Source organism: Xenopus laevis, chromosome 4L, assembly GCF_017654675.1.
Source record: "Xenopus laevis strain J_2021 chromosome 4L, Xenopus_laevis_v10.1, whole genome shotgun sequence".
Lineage (NCBI taxonomy): Eukaryota > Metazoa > Chordata > Amphibia > Anura > Pipidae > Xenopus > Xenopus laevis.
Genome location: NC_054377.1, coordinates 81,297,345 through 81,319,605, shown reverse-complemented (window position 1 = coordinate 81,319,605; position 22,261 = coordinate 81,297,345). Strand labels below are relative to the sequence as shown.

Genomic DNA, 22,261 nt, shown 5'->3' with positions numbered 1-22,261 from the left:
TCATACTTTAATGATGAAGAAAGAAAATCACTATGTAAGTTAATGCTCAACAAGTTACTTAGTGATGCATTCTGAGGTATTTACAGGACTTATAATTATGAAGTTTATCCCTCAACAAATCTGACATTTTACCTTCTTTTCTCTGAGGTGCATTTCTATTTACACCAATGTCTGTGAATAAATCCCTGCAGCAAAAATACAATATTTACTTTCTTATATTCCCCAAATTCTTTATACTTATACATACCTATACATACTTATAATTTAAGCATATGTACATTGAGGGGGTTATTTATCAAAGGTTGAATTTTAGAGCTTCGTGAGGTTTTTTTATACCTCAAATTAACGCACAGCTCAAATTAACTTTGATTTAAGAAAAAATTTGAATGGAAAAAAATTGAATCTGTAAATTCGAGGGGAACAACCCAAAAACTCGTATTGATCAAGTTTTCCGCAGAAAAAACTTGATCGCTCAAATTGATAGAGTTTTCGAGCAAAATCCACCGAAAAAATCTTGAACATCATAAAAATGACTATGAAATTACTAAATAATGGATTTATTATCAGTTTTCTTTATTTTGCTCATGATGAAAAAAGGTGTATAAAGGTGTATGCCCTTGATGTTGACTACTTCTACCACCAATGTGTATTTTCTTTTTCATATATCCTCAGGCTTTACAGATACTGAATTCAGTGCATCCCTGTGCAATGCAATCCCTAGATACATTAAAGCTTCATTTCCAGCATTCATGTGAGTCATTTGAGAACTTCTGTACATTTATTGCTTTGCTAGTCATAAGTTACATTTATATTTTATATGCAGCAGGGACAGTATTAATTTCATACCGCACAATGAGAAGGCAAGACAAGGATCTGAGAGAACCCAGAGCTCTTTATTTCACCTGGAAATTGAGTATGGTAGGCAGGCTCAGACTGGCAATCTGTTAGTTGTGGCAAATGCCAGAGGGGCTGCTATAAGATGTCATAGACAGTCACTTTCAGTTGGGCTGGTGGAGGCTATTTGGGCCTCTGTGTACTTGATATGCCAGGGCCTTTTTTAAATCCAAGTGCCAACCTGATAGTATATTAGCACTAGAAATCATTGCATATGCTCTGGGTCACAAGAAGTAGGGCTAATATACCAATTGACCTTGTCAATAAAAATGAAACTGAGATCACAAACAAACAATGTCAACAAATCAAACAATGTAACAACAATGTAGCTTAAGAATTATTCCTGTTGGAATAGGTTTTTGCTCATGTTGGGGAGTTTCCCACCCAATATGCAGTGTCATAATGTTATACACCTTAAAAGTCCCTACACAAATTCCCCAGTAAAAATTCCTCAGAAAAATAGGCTTGCACAGAAAACACAGTGGGGTAGATATTAAAACACAGTCCTGAAACTGCATGTCATCATGCCTATGTACCGACATTTTAAACCCATAGCTCATTCCACCATCCGAAAAGCAAGTGCATGGACCTAACAGGATAGATTCAAAGAAAGAATCCAGGGTACTTCATATTTTTAAAAAATAAATACAATGTTTTTGTAAGTTTACCATGTGCTTCATATTTACCTACTTAAAATTAATTTTTGTCTGTCATTTTTTCTCTAATCATGCCTTGTCAGCTTGCTCTCTTGGGGGTATATTTATAAAAGAGTGAAGTTAGAGATCTTCACAGTCCGCTAGAGTGAAATACCACCACTCTCCATTCATTCATTTCTATGGCCTGATGAAGTGTTGCGATGGCTGCTAAGCCAACGCTGTAGAATTTTCGCCATTTCGTAAATTTACCCCCTAATATCAAGGAAGATGAGCTTCCTTACACATTTCATGGATCACCATAATGCATGGTAGACAAAGTACACACAAAAATGCCTTGCCTAACAATTATATAACTTATTTGCTACAGCAGCAACAAACAGGGATATTGCTTATGGATTTATATATTCAGACTATTCTTATCCTATTTGCTCTTTTATCCTCACTTTACTGTTGCATTTATGTGCCCTGCCATGTATATACAGTAATTAACAACAGTACAATATCTTACTAAAATGATTGCTTTTTATAGAGACTGCAATAATACATTTCTCTAGTGTAAATTTCAAGACAAGCACAAATCCATTTCTCTTTGTTTAGCAACCTTTAAAAATCTTTGTAAGTATCGGTGTGATTAATGTTTAGGCTGAATACGAAAAATCAATGTTTCATTGACCTAGCAGTTAAAGATTCTTTAGCCATATTTGCTTTTAGTTAGCTTGCTGTATTTTTTTGTATGAACTCAGTGACTTATCAGACTGCTGCTGTAAAATAACATTTTGTCAGTTTGCTCAAAGTGCTATCAGATTTGTCCCAACTTTGTTCCAAGAATCTAGTGCTTACAACGATGACCTTTTGTATGAAGAATACATGCTGTAGTTTCTTTTGATGTCTGTGCAATGCACATAGACTGAACTCTCAACTACCTCCAGTGACTTACGAGTAGCAGCAGCATATTTCTAGTAGAGACCTAAACTGCCAAGAATAACATTGTTCGATTATCAATTTCGCCTGGCTAAATCTAATCCTATAGGTACAAAGATAGGGACACTTTTGACAGTAACGGGTGATGCAAATAGGGAGTCAGAAGGGTGCTAATAAAAGGGGGCCTGGGGTATTGCTCCTCTTAAGTCTGATGAGCAAGTATATTATGACAACATAATAGCAGGGCATGCATTAGTTGTACAACTACTGTATGTCTGGCTAGACATGGTGGGAATAGGTCCTCTTCCTGGCATGTGTTCAAAGGGGGCAGATAGTTGGTAGGTAGTGATGGGCGAATTTTTCCTGTTTTGCTTCGCCAATTTGATAACTCCGGCAACAATTCCAACATGCATTAAAGTCAATGGCGTGCGTTTAATTGTCGCCGGCGTCTGAATTGTCGTTGGCATCGGAATTGTCGCCGGCATCAAAAAACCTTTGATGCTGGCAAATATTCATGGCAAACATATTCAGCTGTTGCGAAACACGGAAATTTGCCGCAAAATTGCACCTGCCGAATAAGTTCGCCTTTCACTATTGGTAAGTGTTCTCTGAAAGGTCCCCTAACTTGTTTATCATTCAGATTTGCAGGCTGGCCCCGGGGACCCCAATGAGCAGTAAAGCTGTGCATTTGTACACACCAGTACTTATTGCAGGTATTACATACATGGCTACCTTGCATCTGACATCACTGTACTCTACAAATTCTGAGCAAGAGTGCAACCAGAGCAGACTGTCGCTGCCATAAATTAGCTCACGGCATGTGTATCCAGCCATACATGTGTGTGATTGCAGAGTGCGACCTTTGATTGTAAGCTCAAATGGAACAGGGACTGATGTGAATGATGTAAAATCTCTGTGAAGTGATGGCAACTATATCAGTGAAATATAAATAAAGAGACTTGAAAAATATTCTGCAAATTTACTTTCACTTTTTCAAAGCCTTTATTTCCCCTTCAAGCAGGAAATCTTTAAAATCATTTCATCAGCTACTTGCAGGTAATTACTTAATAAAACATTATTTTGTAAAGCAAAAATAATAGCTGCGCTTGTTGCTTTTTACACCTCCAGTTATTTGAATTTCTGAGCAATCACTTGTGCTTGTGAAACAGAAATCTTCCTTTACAAATACATCAAACAGAGCAGAAAGAATGACAGAACACATTTTAATGAAGGATAAAAGGGTTTAAATATACTGTTGCTAAGTTTTGGCGCTCTCGTTTTGGCCACATAACAAAGTAAAGATCAGGTTACTTTTTAACTTTTTCTCATGAGAGATTGCCTACAGGACAAAACAACTGGGCCAATCACCGATAAAGAAAGACTGACAAATCAGAAATAAGCTTACAAAAGACACACACACCAGCCTTTCAAACAGGAATTTACAGACGCACAGAGACATTGCAATCTAGCGTAATCTTTCAGTTAAAGCAAGTAAGTGTCTGTTACCAAACAGTTGCTTCATTGAAGTCAGTTTTTTTTAAAAAGAGAAATACAATAATTAGCACTTAGTTATGTGAATGCAGCTAAACTACATACAGACAGGTTTGTTTCTACATTTTCCCTTCACTAGAGTATGTCTATGAAAAACTAAATATACAGATCTGCAAAGGAATCTGTTCCATCTGTCACAGGTCATACTTTGTGTTCTCTTTAAAAGGGACAGTCACTTAGGTCAAATTATACTGTGTGTTTATATTCCAAATAAAAGATTGGTGTTCTGGAAAAATATAGTTTTCCAAAGAGTTTAGTTACTCTCTTATTATTCCATATTTTTGTGTTGGAAAACTACATTAACATTCACTAGTACATTGCTTTAAGTAAAAAAAACTTTATTTTACATTTACTCAAATGTAAATGTTTCCTCTTGCTTGATAGATATTTTCAAAACAGTTCCGATTCCTCGTCTATTCAGCTATTAACTCTTCCACCTATGTTCTTATCTGTGGCTAAATTTAGTTATCCTTTAACAGCCTACGCCACTTTCATCCCATGCAAAACAGCAATGTCCACCTATAACTGCTCTCATGCTATTAAATGGAACGTTCCCTATCTGAACCAAACAAAGAGGTGACAAGCAGACCTCCGCACAGAAACACTCTGAGTGTTTTGGATAATATCATGGTTTTTCAAAGGCAATAGTTGCAGTATCTCAATTCAGAACAGGAGACAGGAAAGACTAAGGGGTAGATTTATTATAGGGTGAAGTGACTAATGCTGTTGAGGATTCGCCAGCGTTACCGCTTTCAGGGACATTGCCATTTTACTAACGGGCGCAGGCGTCACTTTGCTACTGAAGAAGATAGACACTAGCAGTGATTCGAACTCTAACGCCAGACGACTTTTTGCTCTGGCGAATGGACTCTGCAAATTCACTAAAATGCTAGTTGCAGCTAGTCTGCGGTGGGCAGGAAAATTTTCAGACAGTCTGCTTCCGCTATAGTTACGCCACAGAAAAATGCCATCTCTGGTCCTCTGGATGGATGCATGGCTTTAGTACAGTATCAACTTTCTAGTATACAGTATAGTAATTACTAATGTTCAATGCTTTTAAACGCCCTTGTAAATGTAATTGCTATTAAAAAGCAGCATCTACCTGTCTGCACTTCTGGTTCTGACTCCAGAGGCAACTGACTGGAGGATAAGGAACTATGTTGCTATGTTGTTGCAGGCGTCAAAACCAGATAACAGAAGGGATAAACAAATACTGAATACAAGAACTTAACATATTGAAAAGCGGCTTAGAATTATTTTTTCATTATGTAAGAAAAAACTGTTTGCTGTTTAAGAAGGAATGTGTTTGTCTTCATAGTATGAGGGTAAGAAAAAGTAATACTTCTAACTAATTCAGGTTGTCAAGGATGTTGAAAATCCTTCCTCAAGAAACAATGAAACCCTCAAACACTTTGGCAACATGGGTCGATCCACAACATAGCCTTCTTGATTTATCATGTCATATGCTATGTCTAAAAACATGAAAAATCGCCTAGATGTGGCTAGTTCCATGAAGCCTTTCAGACAAATGGAAATTTTTGAGATTGAGTGGAAATGTAATATTCCATTTTCAGTCCTACGCATTCTACCTGAAAAAGAAGTCATTTTCACAAAGTCTGGATCAAAGCTTCATGTTTACTGTAACTTGGACGTCTGCCTCTTCAGACATGTACATATTTAATATTGACTCAGACTGCTTCTTAAAATGGTCATGTAAATATTTATTATTCATTACAGCTGTTTGACTTAACCTGTGTCAAGGGAAACTTTGTACTCAGATGAATAAAAAAGGCTTCATATTTTGTTTTCCAGGATTTTGAGAACAAGAGCAATTTTTTTGTGCTGTGTTAGCCATCTTAAAGCAAAATCAAGCCACACTGTAAAGCAAACACACTTAATTTCTTGCTTGCTCTGTTAGGAATTTGCTAACGGCAAAGGGTTTTCTTTTCTTTTGTACAGGACCACATTAAAGGAGAACTATAGGCATATTATGTTTGCCCAAATAGTCAACTAAAGGTGGCCATAAACTGTTAGAGTTAATCTGCCGATTCAGGCCCTTTTCACTGATTCAACAGTTTATCTACCCATGTATGGGGACCTCTGATGGACTCACCCGACCAATATATGACTAAAAATCGGGCAGATGTCAATTGGGCAGGCCCGATTTTTCAGTTATATTGGGGGGGCTACATCGGCTAGTTGATGCAGTCCTCACTCTGACGGCTTATATTTCTGCCATTGCAATTTGATTGTTTTGGCATATCGGGGAAAGATTCCCTTGTTTAAAGCAGTCGCCAAATGAGCATATCTTTCCCGGATATGCCCACCTAAACTTGGAAATATCTGTCTTTAATCTAATCTAAGTGTATGACCATCTTTAGTCTCCCATATACCCATATCAGCAATACAATCTGTAGAACACAAACATTTTTATATATTTGTATGTTTTTACTGTGTCTCTATAGCTTAGTTTAGCTCACACCCTCTAACATCTTTTAGGCAGGTTATCTTGCCTGTGAACATGTTAAGTGAACATGATAGTAGAATTATACTGTGTACTTCTGCAAGTGGGGACTGATGTTGATGAATAATATCTGTAAAATGCTGCTTGGCATGTCAGTATTGTATTAAGAAAGGATAGCATTTAGCACTTACAGTATAACCTTGTACTGTATATTCCCATTTACTTACAGTATGTCTTTGGAGCTTATTTGCTTGATCCCAAGGAAGTTACTACATATAGCAGTTGTGGTAAGGGCCATGGCACGAATGGTGATTCTAGGCATATAGAGTTGAAAATCGCTTTCCGTTCATTTTGGTGCCAATCATGTGGACTTTCGGATAAACTTGTATGCTGACCTGTGAGTCCAGGCGATGGTGTATGGTAATTCTGATACAGTTGTATTTTCCAGTACTACACAGCTTTGTGTCGTTATGCCTATTCATAGGGGAAAAAAATTAGAATCTTTTTAAATCTACAATTAATACAGGGAATTCTCATTATTTACAATATATAGAGGCCTATTTATTAAAGGAGAAGGAATACCATTTTACACAAGGGGGTGGCAAAAGTTAGGCATCCCCAAGTGATTACTTTTACTTAACTGACACCCTGGGCTGGTGTTCCTATCAGCAGAAAACCGCATCGGCCTGGGGTTCTTCTGGCAAGCAACATGGAGTGATCCTCTTCCTGCTTCTTCGGGTTTTCTTGTGGCTGCACATGTGCAGTAGAGCGAAAAGCCGAACTTTAACGAAAAAGCCAACTATTTCGCTCTGCTGCCCATGCATCTGCCCTGGGAAATTTGAAAGCCGAAGCAGCAGGAAGAGGATCACTCTGTGGTGCTCGCTAGAATAACCCTGGGCTGGTGCGGTTTTCTGTTGAAAGGAGCACCGGCCTGGGGTGTTAGGAAAGTAAAATTAATTACTTGGGGGTGCTTAACTTTTGGCGAAAAATAATTTTTTTAGCGATTTATTATACCCCAAAGCTGCTAAAAATCTGAAAATACTAATACTATAGCTAAAACCTGTCTAGTTTATGTGGTGATCTCCTCTGGTTTTCGTGCAATAATCCACAAAAGTATGAGTTTCGGGTGACAACAAAATTTGTATAATTGCATCAAATTTTATATAGTTGTATGATTTGAATTTTCACATGATTTTGTCGACTGACTTTTTCAAGCTGATTTTGTGATAAAATTAGGAGTTAGGCCGACTTTGTTTTAACAAAAAATGGGATAAATTCGAGTTTTAGTAAATACCCCCATAGAATTTCCAGGGGAAATGTTTTTAAGGTCACAATCACTTAAGGTTGATACCTCTATTGAGAACTGCTTGTAAATATGTATGCATATTTAGATGCTGCTTGTTAAACTTTGGTGATTTCAGCAGCAGTCCCATTTTATGTGCTGGGACTTGCCAGAATATTAAAACAGGTCTGTAGACAAAATAATCAAAGTAGTCACTTTGTTGGTATTAAGTTGTAACTATATTCAAAGAAAGTATGAGAAGGATACAACCATAATCCACGACTTTTTTGTTTTTTTATGGCACTTCACTTGAAGAAGAGGCAAGTAGACTTGTTTGTGTCACAAGGTTTGCCCCAGTGCTACCCACAAGAATAGCACAGGCAGCATAACTGATCATCAAAACACTAGAGACATTATAATGCAGGGAAAACTGCAAAAGAGAAGTTGGCCAACTACATAGTAATGGGCAGACACTTTCTGTGTACATGCACATCCATTAACCATAAAGTGTACTTCTTAATGGTGAGAATAAATACCTTTAAAATTGTTCCTTGAAGTCTTATAACCTCAGTCTTTCTCTATGCAGATGCAGTAGGCAAGAATTCTGTTTAAGTTTACATATTGTTTATGTTTTTGTTATTTCTTGAGCTAGACAGAGCAAACAGGGAAACTGAAGCTACTCCATATTTCATCCTTGCTAGGTAGTTTGATTTCCAGTATATAACCGCCTGTCTACCCAGGCCCGGATTTGTGGCGAGGCCACAAAAGCCTGTGCCTAGGGTGGCATGATTTCTGGGGCAGCATGCCACCAAGCTGCACCATCTGCCAATGCATAGAGGACTGCGTGCATGGCAAATTTCCTACTTACTTACATGCAGTCCTCAGTGCAGATAGGGTATGGGGAAGTTTGCTTGTGCACCGGAGGGGAGGGGGCAGAGCCGGCCTAGGGGCACCGGAAAGAGAAATCCAGCCCTGTGCCTACCCCCAACTGTTGTGACTGTTTTGTCACATTATGTGTGGGGATTATCTGTGCACTGATAACGTAAATATCTACCAAAACCAAACATGGATTAGCTTCAAATTCCCTCTGTGCCCTGTTTAGCTCAATAAATAACAAAACCATATATTTTTCTTCATTAAAACAATAGACCAAAAGTATGTTCAGCACAAGCCCTATTCATTGAGCTCATGTTAAACAAGGGAGTATACTGCCCATTTAATCGCCCTTTCTTTCCTGCAGGTTTCACAAATGTAATGAAGGTTTATTTATCATGTATTCTTTTAGTTGATCTATGGTGTCTGTTTTACCAGATTTCTTTAGCCAACATACAATAAGAACACTTAACTTCTTTGTGGGCTGAAGCCTGTCTGCAGCTGAGTTGTATTTGTAGGTCCAAAGCCAAAGGTGGTAGCTAGAGGAAGAAGACCATGCTAAAGACAGTACCCTTCTGTGTCAGCTAGCTAATAGAAAACAACGTTACCTTGCATGAAGGTAACATTTTGGCCACAAAGCTCAGATCAGTTTCTCAGAGGGTTGAAAAAAGCTTTTTTCTTTTTTCAATCCTCTAAGAAACTGAGTTAACAGATGCCTCTACTATTGCTGGGTCACTAACTACCTATCTTGAAATAGACAGTGGGCCATAGACAACGTGACATGGCATTTTCAATGAATAACATATATATACAGTGTATATATATATATTGTTAAATGCAGCACCCTTACTAAATAAAGCATTACAGTCTTACCTTATCCCAAGAATAAACGCTAAATATAGCATTCCATTTATAGCTCAACCAAAGCCAAAGGTAAATATAGCTTTGTAGCCTTTGTTAGTGTTATAACATAGTGCTGCTATCGGGGGAAAGTGGACCCATGTCATAAGACTAATAAACCAAGGCTGCTATATTAATGCCCCATCTTCATTGCCATTTAAAGCTAATGGAAGCAATAGCGATAATTTTTAAAGGAGAACTAAGCCCCCTTTCTAATAAAAACACCTACCCCCTTCCTGCTCCCGAAGCACAGGTGTTCACACAAGTAAATGCCCCATAGCTGGTAATTACCCCTCATTGGAGAGTCAGCGCAGTGGAGCTCATGAAAGGCCATCTTATGCTTATGCTTATAAAGTAAGCACTGTATCGGCTCATGCACAGTTGTAGCAATATTACGGTCCTGAACAACTGTGCATGCGACGAAAGCCATAGAGATTGCCGAAGTGACCCAAAGATTCCCGAAGCGCTGCAAGATGACGCCTGTGAGCTCCACTGCACTAACTCTGCAATGTGGAGTATTTACCAGCTATGGGGCATTTACTTGTGTGAACACCTGTGCGGGGGGCAGGGAGGGGGGACTATGGGGGGGGGTAGGGGTTTTTATTAGAAAGGGAGTTTCGTTTTCCTTTAGGGCAGAACAGCACCCAAACAGGCACACATGCTGCATATTGTTATTCTACACCTAGCAATAACAGCAACTGGTGCATTTTTCACATGTGTGTATGTATGTATACATCTTCCAACTGCTATTTAGTGTACATCCTGAGAATTTAGAGTGCTTCTAGATCCTGTAGATGCCATCTTGCTTCTGTAGATGCCATCTAAATATTGCTGCAGGTTCAGGTATTGTTGTTGTTATTTATAAAGCTGCAACCTTTTATACAGCTCTGCACAATAGAACTATCTATTTTATGCCCATCCAGGGCCACTCCTGCAATGAGGTAAGGTGAGAGCCTTTCATCAGGTGGCAGCAAGTGCCGGCAAATAGCTGCCTTTGGTAACTTTAAAGGGGTTGTTCACCTTCCAACACTTTTTTCAGTTCAGCTGGTTTTAAATAGTTCACAAGAAATAAAGACCTTTTTCAATTACTTTCTATGTTCTTTGTGTGTCTGTTTTTCTAATGTAGAGGGGCCCATTCATTAAGTTCGAGTGAAGGAATAGAAGAAAAAAAAACATAGAATTTGTTTTTTTGGCTACTTCGACTATCGAATGGGCTACTTCGACCTTCGGCTTCGTCTTCGAATCGAACGATTCGAACTAAAAATCGTTCGACTATTTGACCATTTGATAGTCGAAGTACTGACTCTTTAAGAAAAAACTTCGACCTCCTAGTTCGCCACCTAAAAGCTACCGGACTCAATGTTAGTCTATGGGGAAGGTCCCCATAGGCTTGGCTAACTTTTTTTGGTCGAAGGATAATCCTCTGATCGTTTGATTAAAATCCTTCGAATCGTTCGATTTGAAGGATTTAATCGTTCAATCGATTATTCCTTCGATCGTGCGATCGAAGTATTTGCGCAAAATCCTTCGACTTCAATATTCGAAGTCGAAGGATTTTCATTCCCCAGTCGAATATCAAGGGTTAATTAAACCTCGATATTCGACCCTTGATGCATTTGCCCCTAAGTGTAAAGCATAATTTTTCACCTTCTAAAGCTGCTCTGGGAACGGGGGGGGGGGGTCACTGACCCTGTAAACTGTTCTAAATTAATACATTTAGTTGATACTTTTCTTATCTTTGTCCCTGCTGAGCAAAATCCCTGGGTTTTTATTAAAGGCAGCAGTTAGAACTGATACAATATTTGCTAATACTCCAGAGATGCTACTGAAAGCACAGTTTAGAGCAGTTTTCCAACCAGGGGCTCGTGAGCAACATGTTGCTCTCCAACCCCTTGGATGTTGCTCCCAGTGGCCTCAAAGCAGGTGTTTATTTTTGAATTCCTGGCTTGTAAATGTTTTTAAATTCCATAAAAACCAAAGAGCCTTCTGTAGGTTGACTGTCCACAAAGGAGCCACCAGTACTCAACCACAGTTTATAATTGGCACCCCAGTAACTTTTTGCATGCTTGTGTTGCTCTCCAACTTTTTTAACATTTAAATGTGGCTCATGGGTAAAAAAGGTTGGGGATATATAATAATAGAAAATAACATGCTTACGGTATATATTTCACAATGTAAATGTTTTTAATTTATAAAACTAATTAGTACATCTGTTGGCTGAGGAACACCCACTCTAAGAATGGTGGTCCAGTCTTTTTTGAAAGATCCCAAACCATGAGAGAGAATGCATATCCTTGTAATGTCCTGCACTGGGGTTTTGCACAGGGGAGGATTTATATGAGACTGTAAATGCTGGATTTGATTTCTGCAGGCGCCGGTGCTGCATGCACAGAATACTAAGAGGAGAGTTACGAGGCATTAAGCAATGGCATGACCAGGCATGTGCACAAGAGCAGATGCTTTTAACTGCCTAATAAAATAATTAAGATGGTGTTTGTAATAATACTACGCTGATACAGGGACAAGGGAGTCACTGGCGTATCTCTCAGTGGATAGGTTTGTCCTATTTAGCAATGTCGTAGGCACCAGAGGGGACACTGACCCTGAATTTAATCATTTTGAGTGGTAATGTTTTATTGGCTATTAATTTTTTTATTTATTTATTTTTTTGAGAAGACAATGCTGTAGGTCAATGGATTTATCCTTTATGGAATGCATTTGAGGATCTAATAAATCAGAAACTTTAGCAGTGGGTGCCTGTTGCATTTATCAGTGTCTTCTTAAATGATATTGATAAATCAAAACATTAGGCATATTATAACTGGAGGTTTGTGGAACAGAAAACTTGAAAAAAGTCTAGCAGATATTTAAAGAGGAAATTCATCTGAATTATACATACAAATAGCAATCTACGCAGCTTTAAAAAAAAGGGTCTAGTGGAACAGGTTTTACTGATCTTCTTTAGTGTCCCAGTTTTGACAGAAGGGTGGTTCTTTAGGAGGCTAAACGCAAATCCAATACCTAAATATTGTGCATTCAACAGGGAGTGAATTAAGGAGATTAAATGGTAGTTCTGATAAAGAAGTGCTCTCTTCTGACTTAATTTCCATGTCATCAGACTGTATGTAACATGCAGACAAGAAGATCATGTTCCATCCTTGTTGTCCTTTAAACAACCTCTATGGCCCAGAATGCACTTAACATGCAGGCAAACTTGGAAGAAGAAATGATTAATATTCACTTCCAGTTTATTTCAAAGTAGCATTTAAACATTGTAGCTATAGAAGGCTGACAGCTCTGTCTGAATTAAGATTCATTATACAGAAAGAGATTGAGGGAGTCTTTAAATAGAGGTCAGCTGGCTTGTTTTGGTGTCTGTGACTGGCTGAATCGTTTGGCTTTTAATCAAACCAGACGGAAAGGGAGTATACATTTCATAATTGACTTTTTTCAATAAACGAGTACCTTTTTCCAGAAAGAAATACCCAATACTATATTTTTGACAATATCTAAAGTCTGTTTTTGATTATTATTTTCTTGGGACTGATTGTGTGAAGTGTGCATACCGCAAAGCACTTTATTTAGTATTCATTTAATAATACATTTAAAATACTGTATGCTATTTATATAACTTTCTTTAACAGTTGAAAACTAGATTTAATAAAACCACCCACTGGAATTTTTTATCTATAGACAGCATTAGAAGGGTGTTAACCATTCAGATTTTTGCAGCAGCTAATGGTGGCCATACACGATAAGATCCGCTCACTTGTCGAGGTCGCCAAACAAATGGATCTTTTCCTGATATGCTCACCAATGGCAGGGTGATATTGGGTTAATACAAATGCACGTCCCTAGGGCAGGGTGATATTGGGTTAATACAAATGCACGTCCCTAGGGCCAAAAGATCGGATTCTACAAAGGAAATGGGTGCCGACGGGTTGTAGGACCACATCAGCCAACCGATGTGGTGCTCAATCGCAGGAAAAATTAAACCTGTCCGATCAATATCTGACCAATTTTTGGGCCTATTATGGATAGGGGAGACCCGTCCGAAGCCCCACACATGGGCAGATAAGCTGCCGAATCAGTTTTAGGACCGATATTGGCAGCTTTAATCTGCCTGTGTGAAACAGAATAATTCTTAAAGGATCCCCCCCACAAGGGGCTCTTAATTTTAAAGTTTCATCAGTCGATTTTTGTGCATGTTTTTTTTAGCAGTTCTGTACCCAGAAGGTCTATTTTTTTGCCCAATTCACAATAACAGAAATGGTGCTTTGTTTAAACTGTAATTGTTTTTAAAAATCCCTGTTGTTAGTGAGATCATTTGTCTGCTGTGCTGCAAAGGAAGCACACTCTCTATTCTTTTCCAATGTGTGCTACCAAAGGAAAGCCCAAGGTGCTCTTAATTACAGGAACTCTGCTTTGAACCTGCTCTGTAATCTTCTGTGACACCCCTTTGATCTAAAATGGGTATACACATAGGGGCCGATTCACTAAATTCGAGTGAAGGATTCGAAGTAAAAAAACTTCGAATTTCGAAGTATTTTTTGGGCTACTTCGACCATCGAATGGGCTACTTCGACCTTCGACTACGACTTCGAATCGAACGATTCGAACTAAAAATCGTTCGAATATTCGACCATTCGATAGTCGAAGTACTGTCTCTTTAAAAAAAACTTCGACCCCCTAGTTCGGCAGCTAAAAGCTACCGAAGTCAATGTTAGCCTATGGGGAAGGTCCCCATAGGCTTGCCTACGTTTTTTTGATCGAAGGATATTCCTTCGATCGTTGGATTAAAATCCTTCGAACCGTTCGATTCAAAGGATTTAATGGTTCGATCGAAGGAATAATCCATTGATCGTACGATCGCAGTATTTGCGCTAAATCCTTCGACTTTGATATTCGAAGTCGAAGGATTTCAATTCCTAGTCGAATATCGAGGGTTAATTAACCCTCGATATTCGACCCTTAGTGAGCCCCATAGTGTTACATCGAATGTTCTCCCATTACATGCTTGGATAGTATTAATGTGACATAAAAAACGTAAACACCTTTTTTGGACTTGATCCCAGTATCATTATACTGAATTGTGTATGTCCCTTATGTGTTAAAACATTAGTTCTTTTGTTAGTAATACTGAGTCAATGAACTTCACAAAACTTTCCTGTATGTAACTGTAATAGAAAAATTTTTTACTAGCCTTTATTTATTTGCTATCCACCAGTCAAGAAAACCCCGGTTCATGTCCTGGCCTTCTGTCCATTAGGCCAATAAGTTTAGGGGGCGATTCACAAATTAAAATCCTTCATCTTCGAATATCGAAGTCGAAGGATTTTAGCGCAAATAGTGCGATCGAACGATCAAAGGATTATTCCTTCGATCGAACGATAAAATCCTTCGAATCGAACGATTCGAAGGATTTTAATCCGACGATCGAAGGAATATCCTTCGATCAAAAAAAGTTAGCCAAGCCTATGGGGACCTTCCCCATCGGCTAACATCGAGTTTGGTAGCTTTTAGATGGCGAACTAGGGGGTCGAAGTTTTTCCTTAAAGAGACAGTACTTCGACTATCGAATGGTCGAATGGTTGAATGATTTTTAGTTCGAATAGTTCGATTCGAAGTCGTAGTCGGAGGTCGTAGTAGCCCATTCGATGGTCGAAGTAGCCCAAAAAACACTTAGAAATTCGAAGTTTTTTACTTCGAATCCTTCACTCGAAGTTAGTGAAGCGGCCCCTAGATGTTATTACACATTCAAATATACCCTACAGCTCAATAGACCTGTCTAATCTGATCAATCTGCTCAAATGCAGATATTACATTTATTTGAAAATGAATGTGTGAAAACGTGAAGTATGAGAAAACAGACTACTGAAGCATGAGAAACAGTACAACCTGAATGGTTATCAGTAGAGCTTCACAAAACAATCTTATTATCCAAATTAGAGGGAAATAATAAAAGACATTTAAACTTGAACTCGGAATTAATGACCAGTCCAGGCTAGGGTGTTTTCCCCACGCCTTGGAAATTGTTACTGTAGCTAAAGCAAATGTTTTTTTTTTCCTAGCACTAAAAACAACCAGCATGTGACATATACAGAAAGCAGAACAAATAACTGCCTAATGCTGTGCATAACATGATAATAAAATTAGGGAACACAATTATAATACCGTTTTTGAAACTGCGTGTACTGTAATACAAACAGGAGTAGTTTTGAAATCCTGAGCTCCTTTAAAGGCAACACTCACAAGCATACAGGAAAAACTGCATCCTAGATGTGCTTCAGCAACTGACAAGTTTTGACTGTTCCTCATAAAGGAGGTTGTGCAACCCAAAAGGAAATAAGAATAGGGCTATAAATAACCCCTGGGACAACATGAAACGGTATCATTTCCTTGTTGTGTCTCTGAGTTATCTTGTTTAGCAACAAAGTTAGAAGTTCCTCAAGAATAGGTCATGGTTTCAGGAAGTTGCTGTAAATGATTTTACAAAGTCCAGATTTTTTTAAATGCCTAAAGAAAGGAACAGTAATAAACTAACAGCAAAGTACAATGTTAATTGTATAGAAAGTGCTATCCTTGAAATGAATGGAGACATGGTCTGACATTTATCTACTGATGTTTCTGTTTCTTCTGTGGAACCAGGAAAAACCTGGTCACTGAATTCTGATAGAAACTTCCAACACCTAATTCGTCCTGTACTAAAAACATTCATTGATAAATACAGCAATCATATGCCAAGTAAAGTGTCCTTTACAAGGCTCCCCAAACATATACCCTGGAGGATTGGCAATATTTGTTAACAAATGCATACATTACCTAGTTTGCAATGTAAATTGTATGTGCCATGTCTATTAAACTACTGAGCCTTGTGGAATGATTACTCTTTTATATTTAAGGTCCACTGTAAACAAATTCTCTACATGTATTTAATTTCAGATACACATAGAATGCAGCAACAAAAAGGGGAAGAAGTCTACTACGTGGGAATAGATGTGGGGACAGCAAGTGTGCGTGTGGCTTTGGTAGACCAGTTTGGAACAGTGGTAGACCAAGTGGAACAGTCAATCAAAATATGGGAACCTCAGCCTGACCACTATGAGCAATCTTCTGATGACATCTGGGCTGCTTGTTGCCAGGTTACAAAGGTATTTGCATTTACAATAACTATTACAGAACAAGTCTGCTATTAAAGGAATTGTTCAGTGTAAAAATAAAAACTGGGTGAATAGACAGGCTGTACAAAATAAAAAATGTTTCTAATATAGTTAGTTAGGCACAAATGTAATGTATAAAGGCTGGAGTGACTGGATGTGTAATATATTAGCCAGAACTCTACTTCCTGCTTTTCAGCTCTCTTGGTTTACACTGACTGGTTACCCTGGTTACCAGGCAGTAACCAATCAGTGACTTGAGGGAGGGCCACATGGGTCATATCTGTTGCTTTTGAATCTGAGCTGAATGCTGAGGATCAATTACAAACTCACTGAACAGAAATGTACCATGTGGCCCCCCTTCAAGTCGCTGACTAACTCAGAGTTATAGAGCTGAAAAGCAGGAAGTAGTGTTCTGGTTATTATATTAGATATAAAGTCTCTCCAGCCTTTACAAATTACATTTTTGGCTAACTAACTATATTAGAAACATTTTTTATTTTGCACAGCTTATCTATTTACCCAGTTTTTATTTTCACACTGAACTATTCCTTTAAGGCATATTGCTTCAATACCCAACAGTTTTCCACATATGTTCATCTCATTAAAAGAGAAATAAAGCTGTGATGCCAGTTTGTTAGCACCCTCCCCACAGTGATTCTAGACAGTAAGCTGCTACTTAGTCATATTTATTTATTTTAGCATTTTATGAAAGGAACAGCATACTAAATAATTATTGGGTTTTTATAACATTTTTCTCTAATGAAAAACGGGATGGATTTGGACATTACAGGTCCTTTTTAATAAGAAAGAAAGTTGAGTTTATCATTCATTTTATTAATCATCAAATAGCCCCAAATGCGGGCCAATCAGATGCAGGTTTAGTCTAGAAGAGCCGAGTCTGTAGCTTTTATTGGTCGATGTATTAAGTGGTATAAGTATTTGCTATGCTTTTAAACTCCAGTGAGTCAGCATCATCATATAGGTAAGGTGACTTATTTAAAAGAAAATCCTAAGGTTAGGGCTACACGGGGACCAATAAGCTAGATGAAATATGCTGTCTGATTTCAGCGTTACTGTGGACTTTAGCCTCTTCTCTATTCCACATTAAATAGGCTCTGCATGAACAGTCTGCAGCGGATTTAGGCTCAATATACAGAGACTCGCAGTTCTTTGCTGAAATCTGCCAAGTCTGTTCAATGATGTCACAATACACTCATTGGCACTTTACAATTAGAACTTCACATCCATGTGCATGGTGTAAGAATACCTAGCCTAGTCCAAAAGTTAATCCTTTTGTTCTTTGTATCTACTGACCTGAATCCAATTTCATTTTAGTTGATCAACTAGAGATATTAACTATAACTGCCACTGATAAGTTGTATTCAAAAGCTTGGCAGAGGCTAAATAAATATAGCTAGAGCAAGAAAAATCAATACTGAATGATGCACTAAAAATACAAATACAAAAAAGAATCCGTAAATCTCTAAAAGTCAGAATGGCTAAAAGAAAGGGCCAATAGGATCAGCGCTGCTCCCTTTACTTCTATTGGACCTTGACTGTGAAATTTTGTATTAGAGTTTTCCATGGTTTTTACACTTTGATCTTAAATTATTAGAGTTTTAGAGAAATAAAAATTTAAATTTTCAGAGAAAAAATATATTTTGTGAAAAAAAACTGTAGAAACCCCAAATGTTAGTAAATTGACCCTTTTGTTTAAGATATTAGTAATGGTAGCAACTGCAACCATTGGGCTTCTGTAGAAATAATATATCCTTCTAATGGATATCAGCAGTGAGAGAAGCAATCAAGCTGAAGAGGGCAACCTTTAGAGCAGTGGTCCTGGAATAACTGAACTTTTGAAGCTCAGTAGAGGTAGACAGGATCTTGTTTAAGCAGAGTTAGCAAATATAGGGAACCACACCACATGGGATATAGTTTTGCTTTGAAAGCAGGTCTGGACTGAGAATTAAAATAGGCCCTGGCATTTCAGGTACACAGAGGCCCAATCAGCCCAAACAGAGGCCCAAACAGCCCCCCACCAGCCCACTAAATATTGACTTTCTATGGTATCTTATAGCAGCCCCTCTGGCATTTGCCAGAACCCACAGATTACCAGTCCGGGCCTGTCTGAAAGGTTCACTTTGGCTCACTCCTCACACAAATGGTCATACCCTGCAATCAGGAGCCAGCACTGAATCTTTTTGAGCAAAGCTGGGGCCCCTGGATATGATGCATCCCTCTAAACCATTTTCATGGACCTCAACCTGCCAAATCTGGTTTATACAAATGGCATTAACTTTTCATTTTGTTTGATCCTTACATGTGGTATGGTGCATAATTAGAACATTGGAACCCATCACTGGGACTGACATACTATGGTTGTCAGACACCTCCACTAAAGTTGCATTGATGAAAGAGACCCTACTAGATATGCTGAAAGCAGGAGTAAAATATGTTTGAGATTGTGATTAATCTGTGCAGTTCTGTTGTAAAGTCGTTTTCCATCATTGTCCTAATCTGTAGAAATGCTTGTTTTCTGTTGCGTATTTGCGGGATATTTTATTATTCAGAAACCTACTAATGCATTCCCTATTCTCTTATTATGGTTAAAAGTGGTATAAATTAGGTTTATTTGTAGACAGTTTAATGATGTGTTGTTCCTCCAAAATGAGAGTGCCCAGATGAGGTGATTTGTGTATTTCATAAAGGCCCACCTTGGTCTGTTGATGCTGGTTCTTTTCTGAACATGTTCCACTGAGAGGAGACCTTCAAAAATTCACCTGATACAGAAAGCATCGCCCATTTAGCCTGAGGACTCTTTTGTATTCCAAAAAAAACATTTGACTGATTTTGGTAAATGAATGACTTGGTCTTTTACTTTTGTATAGTTCATTTTTTCATATTTAAATTTATTTATAAACACCCGCACTGTGTACCTAATAGAGCGCTGCTGAACTTATAAAGGGGTTTTTGGGTCAGCATTTTAAAATCATTAATGTAAAATAAATGAAAACGCAATAATTATAGTAAAGTTCTTTTATTGAAAAATATTTTAAAAATATTAAATAAAGATCAAGGCTACTTTCCTCAGTAGATTGTCATGGTTGGAGTTGCTACACACAATGACCATTTAGCCTTCAAGCTGTGCATAAACAAAAACATGATTAGATGTCTTCTAGTATTCCATAAACATGAAAAGCAAAATTAGAAGACGGTCTGCGTTCCTTTAGGAAATCCATTTGTTTCATTATTCATTATGTCGACGGATGATGGGGCAGCTGACTGTACTTATGTTATTGATTATTCTGTTAAAACATTAATGAGTGCACTTCTGCATTGCTGAAATAAAACAAAAACCGCATACTGTGGATTGAACAAAAAAAAAAAACCAGAGGAATGAACATCCATCATGTATTAACACATTTTTTTTTTAAAAAAAGTTACATTAACTAAATATTACTGATAGGCCTTTCCTATTCTTTGTTTAAAGAAATATATAGATTTATATAACTGTTCAAACTTGGAAATGTTTACAGGGACAAAAAAAAAACTCTTTTACTATTGGCTTTATGTTAAATAGCAGAATATTATTTATGCTGGCTACATGGACAGTATAGTTTGGCTATGTACCAAGGATAAAACAAGACAGAGCGTATCAGAGCAATATACCATTGATGTTGTTATTATTACTGTTGTCAATAAATTAAGTGCCAAACTAATTCAGTATCTCTGTCTATATTTAGAGAAAGGTAAATAGTGATGCACGACTACAGAGTTCAAATGTAGAATATACATCACAGACATAGAAAAGGTCATAATGTTGTAGATTCTGTGTTTCTGTTCATCTCTTTCAATTATGTCTGACAAGCAAAGGGTTAAAATACTAGAGGCCTCAGCTAATGAGAGAGACTTCTTAATTTTTGTTTTGTTTCTCTTTATTATGTTAATAAAATGTATATGTGGATAATGTGCATGAGAAGTCTTTTATTTATGTACAACCTCATTACAATTTTATTAAAATGATCATTTATTTTAACAGCAAGTTGTGCGTACCAAAGACCCTAGATGCATTCGAGGACTTGGATTTGATGCCACGTGTTCTTTAGTGGTACTTGACACACAGTTCCAACCACTGGCAGTGAATTCACAAGGTAGAGCCTTTATCTCTCATACTAAAATATTTATCAAAGGTCGAATTTTACAGCTTTGTGAGCTTTTTTTTAAACCTTGAATGAACTCACAACTCGATTGGTTTCTAATTTAAAGAATCAGTGAGTTCGGGTTAACAACCCAAAAACTTGAATCACTATAATTGATCGAGTTTTCAAGCAAAACCCACCAAAAAACACAAAAAAATCAAACATCATTCAAATCGTTCAAGGGACCTCTGTCATTGACCTTGACAGGTTTTTGATGGTGTATTTTCAGACTCTAGCTATTTCCAGGGTCGGGGTATAATAAATCTTGAAAAATTCAAGGTTTTTTTTAACCCAAAAAATCGATTTTTGACTCAAAAATACCCTAGAAAACTTGCATTTTCCTTGGAAAAAACAACTCGACCTTTAATAAATCTGCCCCTTACAGTGATAGTGACACCAAAAATTTTCTTTTCAAAATATTAATCTAGATTAAGGGGCAGTTTTATCAAGGGTCGAATTTCGAATTCGACCCTCGAAGTAAAATCCTTCGAATTCGAAGGATTTAGCGCAAATGCTTCGATCGAACGATTCAAACGATTTTAAGCGATCGATTGAAGGATTTTTATTCAATCAAAAAAAGCTTAGAAAAGTGCTGGGGAAGGTCCCCATTGCAGCTCGGTAGGTTTAAAGTGGCGAAGTATGAAGTCAAAGTATTTTTTAAAGAGACAGTACTTCAAGTATCGAATGGCCGAATAGTTGAACGATTTTTACTTAGAATCGTTTGAATCATTCTATTCGATCGAATTTGACCTATTCGATGGTCGAAGTACACAAAAAAATACTTCGAAATTCAAATTTTTTTTCATTCGAATTCTTCACTCGAGCTTAGTAAATCTGCCCCTAAAAGTTACATATAGGTCACATTGATAGTTCTGCTTTTGTAAATAATTATTACTTGAAGTTCCTAAACCTGACTGTTTTGTCAACCTGACTGTCCCATCTCAGCCTGTCAGTTAGAGTTTCTAATGCTAACGGACTCCTGCTGCACAAATATGGCATAATGTTATGATGGATATAAAAAAAGGTTATTTTCTGGTGTCAGTATCTCTTTAAAGGAGAAGGAAATGTTAAAACTAAGTAAGCCTTATCAGAAAGCTACCTAAATATACCAGAAAACCCACAAGGTAGTGCTGCTCTGAGTCCTCTGTCAAAAGAAACATTGCATGTCTTTCCTTCTATTGTGTACACATGGGCTTCTGTATCAGACTTCCTGCCTTCAGCTTAAACCTTCTTGCCCCGGGTGAGAGCATGCTCAGATACTCAGGCAGGAAGTGGTGTCACACCAAGCTAATATTGTAGCTGCTATCCTAAACAACCAGAGAGCTTTACTACAGAATAAAAATAGAATTCTCGCTTGCATT

At 37.6% G+C, this 22,261-nt stretch overlaps 1 protein-coding gene across 4 annotated transcripts in view; it reads left to right on the top strand.

Annotated features, from left to right (window-relative positions):
* Positions 1 to 676: 676 nt before the first annotated feature.
* The window catches only part of fggy.L (FGGY carbohydrate kinase domain containing L homeolog), a 128,174-nt gene continuing 106,589 nt past the window's right edge, over positions 677 to 22,261 (top strand). For 2 of the 4 annotated variants that reach the window (XM_041589343.1, XM_041589342.1), the window contains exons 1-3: positions 677 to 751; positions 16,484 to 16,692; positions 20,741 to 20,852. In XM_041589343.1, the coding sequence (XP_041445277.1) occupies positions 709 to 751; positions 16,484 to 16,692; positions 20,741 to 20,852 (364 nt within the window). In that variant the 5' untranslated portion in view covers positions 677 to 708. 4 annotated transcript variants of the gene reach the window in all.